At 34.2% G+C, this 16,843-nt stretch overlaps 1 protein-coding gene across 1 annotated transcript in view; it reads left to right on the forward strand.

Moving 5' to 3' along the window:
* The first annotated feature begins 1,349 nt into the window (after window positions 1–1,349).
* LOC148940313 (uncharacterized) overlaps window positions 1,350–16,843 on the forward strand; it is a 31,653-nt gene continuing 16,159 nt past the window's right edge. The window contains exons 1-3 of the mRNA XM_089106130.1: window positions 1,350–1,592; window positions 10,460–10,604; window positions 16,019–16,285. Coding sequence (XP_088962256.1) covers window positions 1,383–1,592; window positions 10,460–10,604; window positions 16,019–16,285 — 622 coding nt within the window. The 5' untranslated portion in view covers window positions 1,350–1,382. The remainder of the gene's footprint in view (window positions 1,593–10,459; window positions 10,605–16,018; window positions 16,286–16,843) is intronic.

Here is a 16,843-nt window from a genome sequence, read left to right on the forward strand (position 1 = left end):
TACATGCTGGATATCTAGCATCTTTGTTTTACCTCTTCAAATCTAATTATGAAATGGCTACCTAATTCTCTATAAATTATAATTGTATATAAATAGTATGAAAACTTTAAAAGGATAAAAACTAAATTATAAAAAGTATGAAAACTTTTATTTTCATTTTTATAAATGAGGGGGAAATAAAACTCAGTCAGAATTCGTGGACTGAATTGGTGTGCTAAAATTTCTATTATACAGCATTGGAAGTGCCAATTAGACCAGGTGAGCCCCCCTCCCTCTTCTAAAATTCAGATTACGGGTGCTCATGAAAGAAAGTTGTTGTTTTTATTATTTTATAGCCTAGCTTTATTGATATTGATTTGTTGATGTTAAAAATGGTGTTTGCAATATTAACTAGGGGAACATTGACATTGCCATACAGTTGTAAATTTCAGATGGAGAGGATATTTACTTCCCTTCTTCAGTAATATTAGAGAAAGTATAAAAAAAAAATTAAGTTTACATTTTCTGAGCTAAAATGCAAAACATTTAGACTAGAAAATGAAATTAAAACACAAAAGCAAACAACATGGAGGCCAAAATGAGACAAAACCCAAATTAGAAGAATTAAAAAGCTAACAAAACAGAAGAAAGTAGCAGGTAAAATATAAAATAAATGAATTAAAACAATAAACCCAAATCAAAAAAAGATCAGCAACTCACCCAAAATTTAATGACTAACAATGTTCTCATTTAGAAGGTAAACAAATGACCAAGAATCTTTCTAGTGAAATAGAAGGCAAAGCAGAGAACTGTATCATATTTGTATTATTTTAAATAAAGCTTCTTTAGCACAAGACCTTATAGATCTGAGGGCTCTGTAATTTCTTTTATTTTGTGAATGTGGAAATGACATAGAATTCATAGACACAAAAAAAACAAATAAAACTCATAGAAACAAAAACAAATACATAGAAACACACAAAATTACAGAGAAATAAAAAAAGGACATAGAAATAAAGATGTTTTTCTTATTTTAAATCAAGCTTGTTTAAGCACAAGACCTTATAGATCTGATGAATACATGAATATTAGCAAAGAAATTTTCTTATGGAGAATTATTCACTCATTTAGGGCTAAATGCCCATACTGCTGGTAGCTACACAGTGACTAATAAAGGAGTTTGTTGTATAGTAATTGATAGTTTCACAAATATTAGCCTGTCATAATTTTTTTTTTCACAATATTAATTAATTTTTTTAATATTAAAAAAAAGTCAAATATTTTATATAAGAAATATTTAACTACCTTTTTTTAGGCTCTATAAATGAAAATAAGGTTTCCAGTCCACAAGGCTACTCTGAATCAAAGAACTTTCAATACCTGCTACAACAGTTTCTCATGAAATGTCAGTGATTAGGAAAGAAATAAGATTTTGTAATAATTCAGATACTGTTGACTTATGGTATGCAGTTCATAGAAAAGACCATGGTATGGTATACAGCCAGTTGGTGAATTCCCTTCTGCTATCAGGAAGTTCAGCAAGAGTAAAAGGGGAAGATGGAATCACACCATTGCATATTGCTGCAGCTAATGGCAGTATTGACATTTGTAAAGTAAGTATCATAAGAAGTCCTGGTTAACTCAAAGTTGAATTAGACCTGATTTAATTTAAAACAAAGGTATGAGCTACAATTAAATTAAGAAAGATATATAAACGGTTTTTAATAGCTGTTTTTAAAATATTGTTAATTTTAAATATAGATAAATTGTTATCTAGTCTTAACAGAATACAGTAGCAAATATAAAGAATAGAAGTAAGTAATACATGCAGGGTTGCCACTCCTAGTGATTTATCACTATTTTCAATGATTTTTTGTGTTGCTTAAACAAAACAATTGCTAAATCAGGACAAAATCACTAAAATCTGGTGATTTTTTCCCCAAGCCACAATCCTGAATACATGTAAGACTATAGAATAGAATTTAATTTTGAAATGTCTTTCACAGCATGGTTGCTGCATTATATATAGGGTAAAGGCACTGATTATTCAACAGTTTTTGTAAAAAAAACACTTTTCTACTCTAGAAGGCCTAACTTAAAGACTTTTGGTTTGAAAAGGGTTTCAATATGTAGGAAAAACATCTAAGATTCTTACTGTTTGATCAGAAGTTTGAAGTTTTATCAGAAAAGGATACAAAATTCCGATTTTAGGAGGTTGGACTGTTTTCACCTACAAATTTGACAGAACAAAAAGTTACATGTTTTTGACGTTAGTTGGAACCCAATTCGACACGTGTTGAAATACTAGGGGAATGCTTGTGGGTAGATTCTTGTGCATTCAACATGCTTATTCTTTTTGCTTTATTTCTTTGTTTCTCTTCAACTTTGTTTCACACCAAGTAGGGAGGGAATCAGAGAGAACATTTTTGTATTTTACAACTTGGGATCTATTTGAAAGAAAAATATACAAAATGTACTAAGAGAGGGTCTTCTTCAAAGTTATTTAGTGATAAATGAATTCGGATGTGTGATCAACCAAGTCAAATTCTTAAAAATATGAACATGATATGAGGCCAAGTGGCAGTTCCTCAGATGATGGAAAAATCTAGGCATCAAATCAGTAAAACTATGAATTAATAAAAATCTTTTTTTATATTTTTTTTCATGTGAAATATAATTAGAAATAATAATCATCAAATCTCTCATTGTTGAGAAAGTACACGTAAATTTGACAACTGTTTTCGCCAGAGGACCCTCGGATTTCGACACCAATTGTTTCTCATCGGTTTTACATGTTCAGTGAAGTTTCACAGAGACACTTATATTATGACAGGGCCTATTTCTGTCAAAATTTTGACAAGGTTACTACAAGATATTCTCTAATAGAAATGAATCATAGGCACCGCAATAGCGCTGCCTAAGTAAAGAGCGATGTTGGCCAAATGTATTTTTTTTTTTGTTGGTCTTAGACCAGGGCACTTCGGATCAAAGGAATCGTTATAGAGAGTTCAAAAAGAAATCTCTTGATTTCATATTGATATGGTTTGTGTCTTGTTCAAGAGTAAACATGGATTGGTAGATAACTAGCCCTCCCCCCAAGCCCATCATTCCCCCAAACACATCCAATCCACATTTGGAGACAGCCCTTTTGTTCCAGATAGAAATTGTGTTTTTGAGGAGGACACTCCCCCACAACCCTCAGGGCAAGGATTTTAAGCTATGCCCTTGGGGCAAATAAGAACAATGTCGGCACACTGTATTATTTTTTATTATTTTTTCTTTAGACCAGGGCACTTCATATCGAAGAAGTTGTCGTAGAAACTTCAAAAAGGGCTCATTCAATTGAAAATTGGAGTGGCTTGTGCCCTTTTTAATAGTCGGAAGTGATTGGAAGGTAACTAACACCCCTTTCACGCCCACCATTTCTCGAAACACATCCAATCAAAATTTTGAGATAGCCATTTTGTTCAGCGCAGTTGATTTCCAGATAGAAAATATATTTTTGAGGAGGTCACTCCCCTACATTCCTCAGGGCAAGGGTTTTAAGTTATGCCCTGGGGGCATATAAGAACGATGTTGGCACAGTGTATTATTTATTTTTTTTTTTACTTTAGACCAGGGCACTGTGTATCAAAGAAGTTGTCATAGAAACTTCGAAAAGGGCTCATTCAATTGGAAATCGGAGTGGCTTGTGCCCTTTTTAATAGTCAAAGGTGAATGGAAGGCAACTAACACCCCTTCCACGCCCATCATTCCCCCAAGCACATCCAATCAAAGTTTTGAGATAGCCATTTTATTCAGCGTAGTTGATTTCCAGATAGAAATTACATTTTTGAGGAGGACACTCCTCCACAGTCCTCAGGGCAAGGGTTGTAAGTTATTCCCTGGGGGCATATAAGGTTTTTATAGAACCTATTGCTGTAGAAACTTCAATAAGGGCTCATTCTATTGGAAATTGAAATGGCTAGTGCCCTTTTTAATAGTCGAAAGTGATTTGAAGGCAACTAACACCCCTTCCATGCCCACCATTTCCCCAAACTCATCCAATCAAAATTTTCAGATAGCCTTTTAGTTCCGCGCAGTTTAAAGTTCGGGAAAATATACTTTTGACCAGGGCACTCCCCCCCACAGTCGTTATGGCACCGGTTTTAATTTATGCCCTGGGGGCATATAAGTTTTTAATGAAATCTTTGTTGTAGAAACTTGAAAAGGGGCTCATTCGATTGGAAATTCAAAGGTCTAGTGCCCTTTTTAATAGTTAAAGGTAATTTGAGGGCAACTAACCCCCCGCTCACGCCCACCTGTCCCCCAAACACATCCAATTGAAATCTTGAGATAGCCGTTTTGTTCAACGGAGTTGAAAGTTTGGAAATTAGGTCTTTGAGGATGACAACCCCCCTGACAGCCCTCAGGGCAAGGGTTGTAAGTTATGCCCTGGGGGCATATAAGGTTTTTATAGAACGCGTTGTCGCAGAAACTTCAAAAATGGCTCATTCGATTGGAAATTGAAACGGCTAGTGCCCTTTTTAATAGTCGAAAACGATTGGAAGGCAACTAAAACCCCTTCCACGCCCACCATTTCCCCAAAAACATCCAATCAATATTTTGAGATAGCCATTTTGTTCCACGCCGTTTAAAGTTCAGGAAATTATACCTTTGATTAGAACACTCCCCCGACAGTCTTGAGGGCAAGGTTTATAAGTTATGCCTTGAGGACAAGTTAGTTTTCATTTAAATCTTTTTCGCTGAAACTTGAAGAAGGCCTCATTTGATTGGAAATCGAAAGGGCTAGTGCCCTTTTTAATAATCTCGAAAGGGACTTGAGGGCAACTAACCCGTCTCTCACGCCCACCTTTTCCCCAAACACATCCAATCAAAATTTTTAGATAGCCTTTTTATTCAACTTAGTTGAAAGTTTTGGAGATTATCTCTTTCAGGATGACAACTCCTCCACCCCCACAGCCCTCGGGGCAAGGGCCTTAAGTTATACCCTGGGGACATATAAGGTTTTTATAGAAAGCGATGTTGTAGAAACTTCAAAAAGGGCTCATTCAATTGGAAATTGAAAGATCTAGTGCTCTTTTAATAGTCGGAAGTGATTGAAGGGTAACTAACCCCCCTCTCATGCCCACAGTCTCCCCAACCACATGCGATCTAAATTTTGAGCTATCGTATTTGTACAACGTTGGCGAAAGTTCTGCAAATGAGGTCTTTGAGGAGGATAACTCCATTAGAGCCCTCAGTGCAATGGTTGTAAGTTATGCCCTGGACGCATATAAGATTTATGTAGAAAGTTGTTGTAGAAATTTCAAAAAGGGCTCATTTGATTGGAAATTGAAATTGCCCTTTTTAATAGTCGAAAGTGAGTGGAGAGTAATTAACCCCCTCTCACGCCCACTATTCCCCCGAACATATCCAATTAAAGTTTAGAGGCAGTAATTTTGTTCAAAGTTGTTGAAAATTTTGTAAATTATGTATTTAAGGATGACAAACGCTCCAAAACCCTGAGAGCAAAAGTTGTAAGTAATGCCCTGAGTCATATAAGGTTCTTATAGATAGAGTTGGCGTAAAACTTCAAAAGGGGCTCATTCAATTGGAAATTGAGAGGGCTAGCGCCCTTTTTAATAGTTGAAAATGGTTTGAGGATAACTAACCCCCCTCTCATGCCCACCATTCCCCCAAACACATCCAATCAAAATTTTCAGATAGCCATTTTGTTCAACGTTGCAGAAAGTTCTGGAAATTAGGTCTTTAAGGATGAGAACCCCCCCCCCAGCCCTTAGGTCAAGGGTTGTAAGTTATTCCCTGGACATGTGACGTATATGGAGAGAGCGGTGTCGTATAAACTTAAAAAGAGCTAATTCGTTTAGAAATTGAACAGGATATTGCCTTCTTTAGTAGTCGAAATTAATTAGAGGGCGACTAATGCCCCTATGACGTCTACAATTTCCCCAACCGCATAGAATAAAAAATTTCGAGATAGTCATTTTGTTTAACATAGTTGAAAGTTATGGAAATTTGGTCTTAGAGGATGACAACCACCCTCACAGCCCTCAGGGTAAGAGTTGTAATTTATGCCCTGGGCGCATATAAAGTGCTTATGGAAAGTGTTGACGTCGAAACTCAAAAAGGGCTTATTCGATTGGAAGTCGAAAAGCCTGGTGCCATTTTTAATAGTCGAAAGTGATTAAAAGGCTTGACATATATATAGTAAAGATCGATATGGGTATAATGTATTATTTTGTTGTTGTTGTTGTTGTTGTTTATACCAGGGCACTTTGTATCGAAGGAGTTGTGGTAGGAAATTTGAAAAGGGCTCATTCGATTGAAAATAGATAGGGCTGATGCCCTTTTTAATAGTCGAAAGTGATTGGAGGGAAACTATTCCCACACCCACCCTTCCATTTGCCTTTATGTTTAAAAACTAAATGTTGCCATAAGATTAATCAAAATGCACTGTGTTAATGCTAATTCCCAATAAAACATCTCAGCAGTATCCCAAGTACGACTGAGGGTATTATGTTCTAACTTTCGGGGCTACTTCTGCTCTTAAAATTTGACCAAATCAAAATAGCGTAAGTGTATCCAAGCTATCAAAGAAAGTAAACAGATTTTTTTTGCGAATGGTATCAAGTTTTCCATTTTAGGTCAACTAGAGGAGGTATGAAACTAAATTAAACATTACTATTTGTGTCCAGATTTTTAAAAGGGTGTATGTTGCTAAAAATTGCTGAAAATTTTTCTCCAGCATACAAATTGCAGGCCAAACTATAAATTCTTAAAAAAAACGAAAAGATATAAAGTATTATTTTCTTTTCCCCTGAAAATAACATAATTGAACTCTACTGAAAAAAATACAAATGAATATGCATTGTCAGTTTAATATACATATACTGATATTTAGTAATCAAAATGTTAATATTATTTGATTTATCTAAGTTATAAAAGTAAAAACATTTATATCTTTTTCAGTAAAGTGCAAATTATGTTCTGGCCTTGAGAAGGCATAGGGGTTTTGAGCCGAACTTATGTTAGTTTCTGCTCGTTTTGGGTTTGACTCGGTTAATTATTTTAATCTCTGTTCGTTTTGGGCTTCATTTATTTATCAATGCTGAATTGTGGTAGTTTCACGCTTGGTAGATTATTTGATTTTTTTTTGCTCATTTTTGTTTAATGGAGTTCTTTACTTTTATTTGAAAAACTTATTTTGTGGAAAAAAGTTTTTTTAATTAATCTCACGATAGAAGCCAATATCTACGTTTGAATTTGGCTGAAGGAAAATTTTTGTCGACCTTGTATTCCACTACATCAGACAAGAATTTTTCGACACTTGGAACATAGTTTTGTCAATATAATATTAGCTGTCATTTTAATTTGATTTTATAAAGAAAATTCCAATGTGGCTACTTTTTAGAGAAGATCAGTTGTATCTTGATGCATTGGTGCTGATCCCAACTTTTTTTTGCCAAAAAATAACCAAGTAATGACAGTTTGAACATTACATAGCTAAAAAATTGTCAGGAGCTCATTTTGTGTTGAAAACAGGAAACTGATTAAATGGAATATTCTTTTCTTATCTCAGGGTATTGGATATAGTGTCTACGTTTTGCATTGTCAAAATATAACGACGGTTCAGGAGATGAGGTTCCAAGTCACAACTAAGCTTAGTTATCCTGTTTTGAAGGAAAATTTTGACAGTGGTTCCAAAATTGTACTGTCGAATCATTGGTACCTTTACCCTATATATATATATATATATATATATATATATATATATATATATATATATATATATATATATATATATATATATATATATATATATATATATATATATATATATATATATATATATATATATATATATATATATATATATATATATATATATATATATATATATATATATATATATATATATATATATATATATATATATATATATATATATATATATATATATATATATATATATATTATATATATTTATATATATCAAATTGAAAGAATTTGACCAGATAATTCATTGTACAAAACACTTAGATAAGATGAGTCAAAAATTATTTAAAAAGTCAGAAAGAAAAAACAATAAAATTACGGACTAGTTTTCCTGGCTATTATGCATTTTATATTATACAATTCAACAAAACTCTTGTGATTTCTTTCATGTTTAGCAGGGTTTAGTGGGTATGGTCAATTTGGGGAGTTTTTGAGATTTTATAGGGGATCGTCTGTTACGGGTGGGAAGGTAAGGTTTGGAGATGATGGAGCATAATTGGGGAACAGACAGGGTCTTGGTACCGAAACGAAGGCACATGAGGTTGCTTCTCAAGGCCAATGTGGTGAGCTTAAACCTACCTAGAAGATAATGATATGGAACCTTCCCTTCACCGTTTATGATTCTAAGTGCTCGTTTTTGGACATTTTCAATCTTAGAAACAAGCTCTGAAGGAAGACCAAGATGCCACACTGGACAAGCATACTCCAGTATTGGCCAAATAAAAGAACATTAAAGTTGGAGAAGATTCTTTGGGGACAAGAAAATTTTATCAAAAGTTTTAGAAGGAAAATCAAAGGGGAAGCTTGTTTGAGGATGGTGCGAACATTGGTATCCCACTTCATGTCAGCAGTAATTGTCACCCCAAGTAGTTTAATGTATGTGATAGAGATTTTGGGAGGAATGAGGTTTGTGAAAGAAGGGGGTGATTTAAAAAAAAAAATAACTGTCATAACTAATGATTTATTAGCATTAACTTTCATTTTTGACAAACAAGCTTCCTGTTTGACATCATCAAGTAATGTCATGATTGAGCTTTTAGTATTTTGTTGACAAAACCTCTGGTGCAGACAGGTCTTCCAGTCCATATACTTCCATTGCTCTGTGTGGTCAGTCATGAAGCTATTAATCATTATAAGGAAAGAAATGGGACCCATTGGGATTCTATGGGGGACTCCACAAAAGATAGGAAGGAGACCAGAATAAACATTTCTTTATTTAAGCACTTGAGAACAATTTGTTCAAAAGGAGGCGTTTTTATCAAACTCTTTAACAACAGGTTTCTTCAAAAAAAGCTTTATTCTGGGGCAACTTTGGCGGAGTGTAAGTAATAAAGCTAATGCTGGGAGTTGGGAAAACATCACCTAAAAGTGAAATATTATCAACCGGGGTATTGTAGGAAGGTTTGTCGTAAGGCTCAAACTCACTACTCTGGGCCAAGTTTTGAGAGATACTAGTGAGATGGAGAGACTATTGAGATTACTGACTTCAAAACCAGTTTTGAAGTGGGAGGGGGAGTGACCTTTGCCCCAAGCAAGAACTTAGCAAGTTTTTAGCATCGTCAGGGCTTGAACCCGCGTCCCGATGGACATAGGATTGCAAGTCCAATGTGTCATCCAGTCGTGTAAGGATGGGCTTATACCTGTCCAATTTGAGTGAGATAAACAAAAATGTCTCATAAATGTGGTATAACCGACCTGTCCATTGCTGTTGTAAACCCCTATGTTCAGTTTGCAAAGGTATTTGATGCTCCAATACCTTAAATTGTTTTTTTTTCTTTCATCAATATTGCTATTTTACTGTTATTTCTGTTGTATTTATTGATTCTGTAGTTTTGACTATATGGTAAAGTTATGTTTTTGCAATTTGTTGTTGTTGTTGTTTTGTTCTTTTTTCCTACTCCTTTTGCAATATTTTGCATGCTTGCTAATGCGTAATGAATGATTTATGATTATAAATAAAGTAAGAGATGGTTCATTTGATTGGATATTAAATGTTTGGTGCCCGTTTTAAGAGTCGAATGTGATAGTACTAAAATAAGGTGTAATTTTCGGAGAAACCACACCTGTTGGTAGCACGGGCAGGATTGCCAGTGCAATTTGTTCTTTACTTGGTTCCAGCTAAGAACAAACTGCAGGCTTACTCCTATAATTGATATATTAATGCATAGGTATGGCTATTATAGTGATCTAACAGGATCCAAATGATAAAATTAGCACCAATAACAGCTCTCCTGTATACCCTAGTACAGTAGTTCTCAAACTGTGGTACTAAGAAGGGGTACCTAAAATGTCTTGTGGGTAGAAAGGGGTACAGTGTCTAATTAAGTTTGAAAACCACTACCCTCGTATCTTGAATTGATCCTGCCAGTCTTTGATATATACCAAAATTTGATATATAACATATATACCAAATATCGATTTGGTTATAACTAGATTATTATACCTACAAAGTCGCAACTGTCTGAAACGCTTGCTAGCTTCCTCCCCTGCAAAAAATTTGTCTATCCCTATTTCAAACAACTTGCATTAAAGTTCCCCTTTCATCCACCTTAAGATTTTAACCTATGAACATTTATGTCTTTGTATATTATTTCCAGATGAATGATCTGGTGTAAAGATTTAAGCCAGGGGCATCGGTTTTAAAAATGTTTGTTATTAATTTTTCTGTTCAAATATATTGAAATTTTTATTTTTATTTTAGCTATTACTTCGTCATGGTGCAGAAATTGATGCTTTGGACCGACATCTTAGAACACCGTTATTCATGGCGGTGTCAAAACGACAAATCGATGTAGTCACATTTCTACTTGAAAGAAATGCAGACCCAAATTCTAAGACAAATAATGGTACTTTTTTTTCATGTCGAGCGTTAACTTAGAACTTTTAGGAGTGAATGAAAAGGGACTAACAATTGGGATGGTATTCTATCCAGTACTTGTATGATATACCCACTATCGCGTAAGTTGTTCATGCATTGATGTGCTGTAAACCGGTTTCTTTTGCTGGTTTCTTTCACCTTCGTGAGAAAAGGCAAAGAGAAGTGAGAGAATAGATGGGAAATATATCGTTTGGGTTATATATTTACACATTAGGGGGGGGGGTGGTGGTAAAGTTTTGGACAGCTTGAAGTCATAAAAAAAATCTTACTTTGTAATATGCAGAGTAATTGTAGTTAACACATTTTGCATTTAGACCCCCTATCCTTTAACCCCCCCCTAATGTGCAAATACATTGCCGAAATTTGTTTCTAAAGTATTATATTTTTATCATACTTCTGGATATTTTATTTGGATTAACCTAACTTCACTTCTTGAGGGGTAGTGGGTATATCATACAAGTGCCTTCTATCCTTTTTCCTTTCATTTTTTAACCTAATTTTGGCCTGTTCACAATCTACTTAGACACTGTCAAACTGATTTAAAAATACTACACAAATTATTCATTTGAGGCAGCATTGAAGCAAATAATTTATACCTTGTAAGTCATATATATATATATTTATTATATATATATATATATATATATATATATATATATATATATATATATATATATATATATATATATATATATATATATATATATATATATATATATATATATATATAATAAATTATGTCATCCATATACCGGTCCCAAAATTTATGTTTAAAAAAAATATGAATCTAACGCAATTGTCTCAACGCTCTCCACAAAAATAGTAGCTAATATAGGGACCCCCATAGGTAAACCATTTATTTGCTTTAAATACTCCCTTCTGAATTGAAAAAAAAATAAGAAAAAACATTGCGAAACCTTGCTAAATGCATTATTACACAAGTTTCAAAATCTGTTTTGTCATTAATCAAATCCAAATTTCTTAACAGATTTATTTCTAGAAGAGTTTTGGCTGCTTTTACATCATCATTTGTGTACATTGACATAATGTCGAAGCTTGGTTTATCTATGGGGGCCCCTTTATCCCCTTTATTAGCTAATATTTTTTGTGGAGAATATTGAAACAATTGCGTTAGATTCCTATTTTTTAAAACATGTTTTTTGGGGCCGGTATATGGATGACATTATTTCAGTATGGGATTATGGGGAAGAGGAATTAAAAGGATTTTTGGAACATCTTAATTGTTTGGGGAGGGATTTAAAGTTTACTATTGAATTAGAAGAGAATAGGAAACGTCCTTTTCTTAATATTCTTCTTTTGAAAAATAAAAGCGGACTGGATTTTGAAATTCACAGATAACCGATCAATAACAATAGATTTTTGTCTTAGTTCCGGTCATACTTGGCAAGTAAAATTTGGTTTGATCATTTCTTTAACTGACCGGATCTTTAGTATTTGCTCTCCAAAAACTTTTGAGGATAAGTTGTTTTTTCTAAGAAAAATACTAATAAGCAACATGTATCCAGAGTGGTTAATTAACCAGACTTTTTCAAAAAGAAGAAAAAGGTTTCTAGAGATTTCTAAGGAAGTCTTGGAGACAACTCGGGACAAGGCTGTTTTTTGTTCCTTACCATATGTACCAGGGCTAAGTGAAAAACATAAAAGAATTTTACAGAATAATGGTCTAAGAGTAGCTTTAAAGAGTAATAATACTTTGGGTGGTTTTCTAAATTCTGGGAAAGATCTAACTTCATCGGGGCAACAAAGTGGGGTTTATCAGATCCCATGTACTTGCGGAAGCTCATATGTGGGATGTACTAACCAGAGTTTGGAAATGAGATTATTACAACATAAAGATTCTATTTCTTTGGCTTTAAAGCAAAATTCTAAGTCTGAAGTCTAAGTCTGAAGATTTTACTTCAGCCCTTTCAGAACATAATTATTTTCAATTTTCTAGACCTTTTTATTTTGTTCGAGAATGTCGCTTTGATTTCTAGGGATCGGGGTTTAAAACAAAATTTTCGTGAAACTCTTGAAATAAAGACAAACTTATTAAAGAATATTGCTTTGAATCGTGATACATGTGAATTTGGACTGAACTCTATCTACGATAATCTATTAAAATCTGACAGAGTAAATTTCAATTCACCCGATGTAGTTGACCTCTGTACAAATGTTATATCATTGAAAGCTAATGAACTAAATCCAAAAAGGTGAATGAAGTTAGCTTCCGCCTTTGCTTTGAAAATTAGTTAATTAAATAATATATAGTTTTATATGATCCTGTATGTAAAATATCTTTTAAAATTGTTTAGTTTAGTTTTACTACTGATGACGGTCACTGTATATGTGACAGAAATATCTGGTATTTTTTGTGAGTTTCTATATACTGTCTATTAGAGAGTATTTTTTCCCTATTTTGAACTTTTATTTTATCGTCATGGAATGGCAGTATGGTCTCCGAAATTATCTACAGGGTGTTGAAGTAATTTCGATGATAATTTATCCAGAACTTACAAGTTGAACCCTCTGGCTCAGAAAAAAACAACTGAAAGTTGAGCAGATATTATATCATGACCCATTGTAATCTTTCTGTTCAGCTTTGGCCCGAAAATGTATCTTTATGCATAACTTCTTCCCTTTTTTTCTCCCAGAATATAAATAATGTTTGATTTCATGCTGTTTTTTTTTACGTATTTGTTCAGTTATATTATCAATCTCAGTTAAAATCAGTTGTCCTGTTTGGTTTGTTGATGTTTGTTTCGATGTTTGATTTTGATGGTCTAAAACCAGTTGTTTTGTTTCGTTTGTTGATGTATTTCATTTTTGAATTTTATATACTCCCCCATTTTGAGGGAAATAAATAAATTAATATTTATCTTTCTGATTCAAAGTATACTTCATGTACTTCTTAACTTACTATTATTATTCCTAGACTTTCTTATAATCATTGATTTACATAAGTCTAAGCTTTGTGGGTGGGGGAGGGGCATCAGGAAATTTTTCTTCGAGGTATAAAAAAAAAACAGCATTAAAATGCGTCTTTAGATCGCCATTATATTGTGACGAGCAGTCATTTACGCCAATTAAATAAAAAAAACAAGTTTTTTAAACTGAAAGTAAGGAGCGACATTAAAACTTAAAACGAACAGAAATTATTCTGTATATGAAAGAGACTGTCCCCTCCTCAGCGCCTCGCTCTTTACGCTAAAGTTTGACTCTGTCTTACAACTTTATTTTTTAAAACAATAAAAAACTTTAGCGTAAAGAGCGAGGCGTTGAGGAGGGGACAGCCTCTTTCATATACAGAATAATTTCTGTTCGTTTTAAGTTTTAATGTCGCTCCTTACTTTCAGTTTAAAAAACTTGTTTTTTTTATTTAATTTTTGAACGTTTTTGAATAAATGCAGGTTGTAGATGGGAGCTTGAAACCTCTACAGTAGGGTTCTCTGATACGCGGAATATGATTGTGTGATTTTCAATAAGTTTCTTTAGTTCTTAGGGGGTGTTTCCTTCTTTTTTCGAAACTCAGGAACATTTTCTCAGGCACCTAACGTCTGACGGGTAAGATTAAACTTGTTGAAACTTATATATTTGAAATCAACATTATAATTTAATTCTTTTGATACATCTATTTGTATCAAAATACTATTTTCTAGAGTTTCGGTTACCATTGAGCCGGGTCGCTCCGTACTCCTTGCCCTGAGGGTTGTGGGGGAGTGTCCTCCTCAAAAATATATTTTATATCTGGAAATCAACTACGCTGAACAAAATGGCTATCTCAAAATTTTGATTTGATGGGTTTGGGGGAATGGTGGGCGTGGGGGGAGGGGGCTAGTTGCCCTCCAATCATTTTCGACTATTAAAAAGGGCACTAGAACTCTCGATTTCCAATCGAATGATCCCCCTTTGAAGTTTCTACGACGACCCCTTCCATATGAAGTGCCTCTGGGGAAAAAAAAAATAATCAAACAGTTCGTGGTAACGAACTGTAAGTAAGGAGCGACCCGGCTCAATGGTAACCGAAACTCTAGAAAACGGTATTTTGATAGAAATAGATACATCAAAAGAATCACATTTTAATGCTGATTTCAAATATATAAGTTTCATCAAGTTTAATCCTACCCATCAAAAGTTAGGCGCCAGAGAAAATTTGGCCGATTTTCAAAAAAGGGGGGAAAGACCCCCTAAAAGTTATAGAACCTTAATGAAAATCACACCATCATATTCCGTGTATGAATAAAAAAAAACAAAAATCTCCCCTGAAAACGTCTGTATACTTCCAAATAACCAATACTATATGTTAACATTGGGTAAAGTTCATAACTTTCAGCCCTCCCCTCGGGAAGTTCGGGGGATTAAAGTCATCCTAAAAGACATACTTATAATGTTTTCGAACAGGTTGAACAAAATGGCTATCTCAAAATTTTGATCAGGTGACTTTGGGAAAAAAAATGAGCGTGGGAGGGGGCCTAATTGCACTCCTTTTTTTTGGTCAATTAAAAAAGCCACTCGAACTTTCAATTTCCATTCCAATGAGCCCTTCCATGATATTCTAGGACAACTGGTTCGATACGATCACCCCTGGGGAAAAAAAACAAATAAACACGCACCCGTGATCTTTCTTCTGGCAAAAAATGCAAAATTCCACACTTTTGTAGATAGGAGCTTGAAACTTCTACAGTAGGGTTCTCTGATACGCAGAATATGATGGTGTGATTTTCATTAAGGTTCTATTATAACTTTTAGGGGGTCTTTCCCCCTTTTTCGAAAATCAGCCAAATTTTCTCAGGCGCCTAACTTTTGATGGGTATGATTAAACTTGATGAAACTTATATATTTGAAATCAGCATTAAAATGTGATTCTTTTGATGTATCTATTTGTATCAAAATACTGTTTTCTAGAGTTTCGGTTACCATTGAGCCGGGTCGCTCCTTACTTACAGTTCGTTACCACGAACTGTTTGATCATGAATAAGTAAATCCACTTCACTATCCTTTCTTTGCAGAAATGAGCTAAATCGTTATTGTTAGAACCTATTATTTACTGAAACAGTTGATAGTTGACTGACGATGGCGTATTCAGGATTTTGTTTTGGGGGTGGAGTATTTTCTTGAGGAGCGTTGTACAAAAAAAATTCAAAACGCATAAAAAATTTTGTTTTATAATATTTTTTTACGTTTTTACGATTCGGAAAAAAATTGGAGGGAAGTGTTCTACCCCGGTAGCCCCACCCCCGGATAGAGCCTTGCTGACTGATAATACTGATTATTAACTGATTGCAAAAAATTATTAATCGTGCTGGTTGTAATTAGCGTGTGTGGAATTGATTATAATTACCAAGTATTATTATTGATAATATTTTCCTCTGTTGCTTTTAGGCGAGACTCTTTTTACTGAGGCCGTAACAAGGGTTGACGTAGCTACCCTAAAGATCCTGGTAGAGCGTGGAGCACCTATACCTAGTCAACACAAAGTATTTGAACTGCTTCAATATGCAATTATGAAGAACTCATTTGACATAGTTACTTTTCTGGTGTCTTTTGTAGATTTAAAGAAAACAAAAGAAGTGGCTCCAGAAGTGGCTCCATTTGCTTTTTCCTTGTATAATCTTAATCTTGACATAGCGAAGTTCCTTTTACATAATGGTGAGTTTTAGTCTCTTAAATAGCCTCTACCCCTCTGGTACACTTCTGGAGTAGTTTAATACCCCTCCAGGGCAGGGGCGTAATTTGATATGGGGCAGGAAGACAACTGTCCCTCCTAGACCTGAGTTTGTCCCCCCCCCCAGCTGAAATTTAGTTTCTTCAAAGACCTTGTCAAAACTAATGTAAGCCTGCATAATTCAACCATTAACAGAAACAGATAAGTTTTCTTTCAAGGCCGTACCCAGGATTTTTTTTTTTTTCAGAGGGGGTTTTACTAAGAAAAAAAAATGAAAATCGGGGGGTTTTTACACAAGAAAACCTCAAAAAACGCGTACAAAATTTGTTTATATCCGTTTTTGTTACGTTTTTTACGAGTCAGACAAACATTTTTTGGGGGGGGGGGGGGGTCAAACCGGGTAACCTCCCCCCCTGGATACAAACCTGTTTTCTTTAGTATATATTTACTTTCATAGTACCATAAAGTATCTTTATAGTACTTTCATGTAAAATGGCTCATTTTTCACTTTTCACAGTCACTTTAACTTGATGTGTGAAAAC

The sequence above is a fragment of the Artemia sp. Qi Xiang Cuo genome, chromosome 20, assembly GCF_049724085.1.
Source record: "Artemia sp. Qi Xiang Cuo chromosome 20, ASM4972408v1, whole genome shotgun sequence".
Classification (NCBI taxonomy): Eukaryota; Metazoa; Arthropoda; class Branchiopoda; order Anostraca; family Artemiidae; genus Artemia; species Artemia sp. Qi Xiang Cuo.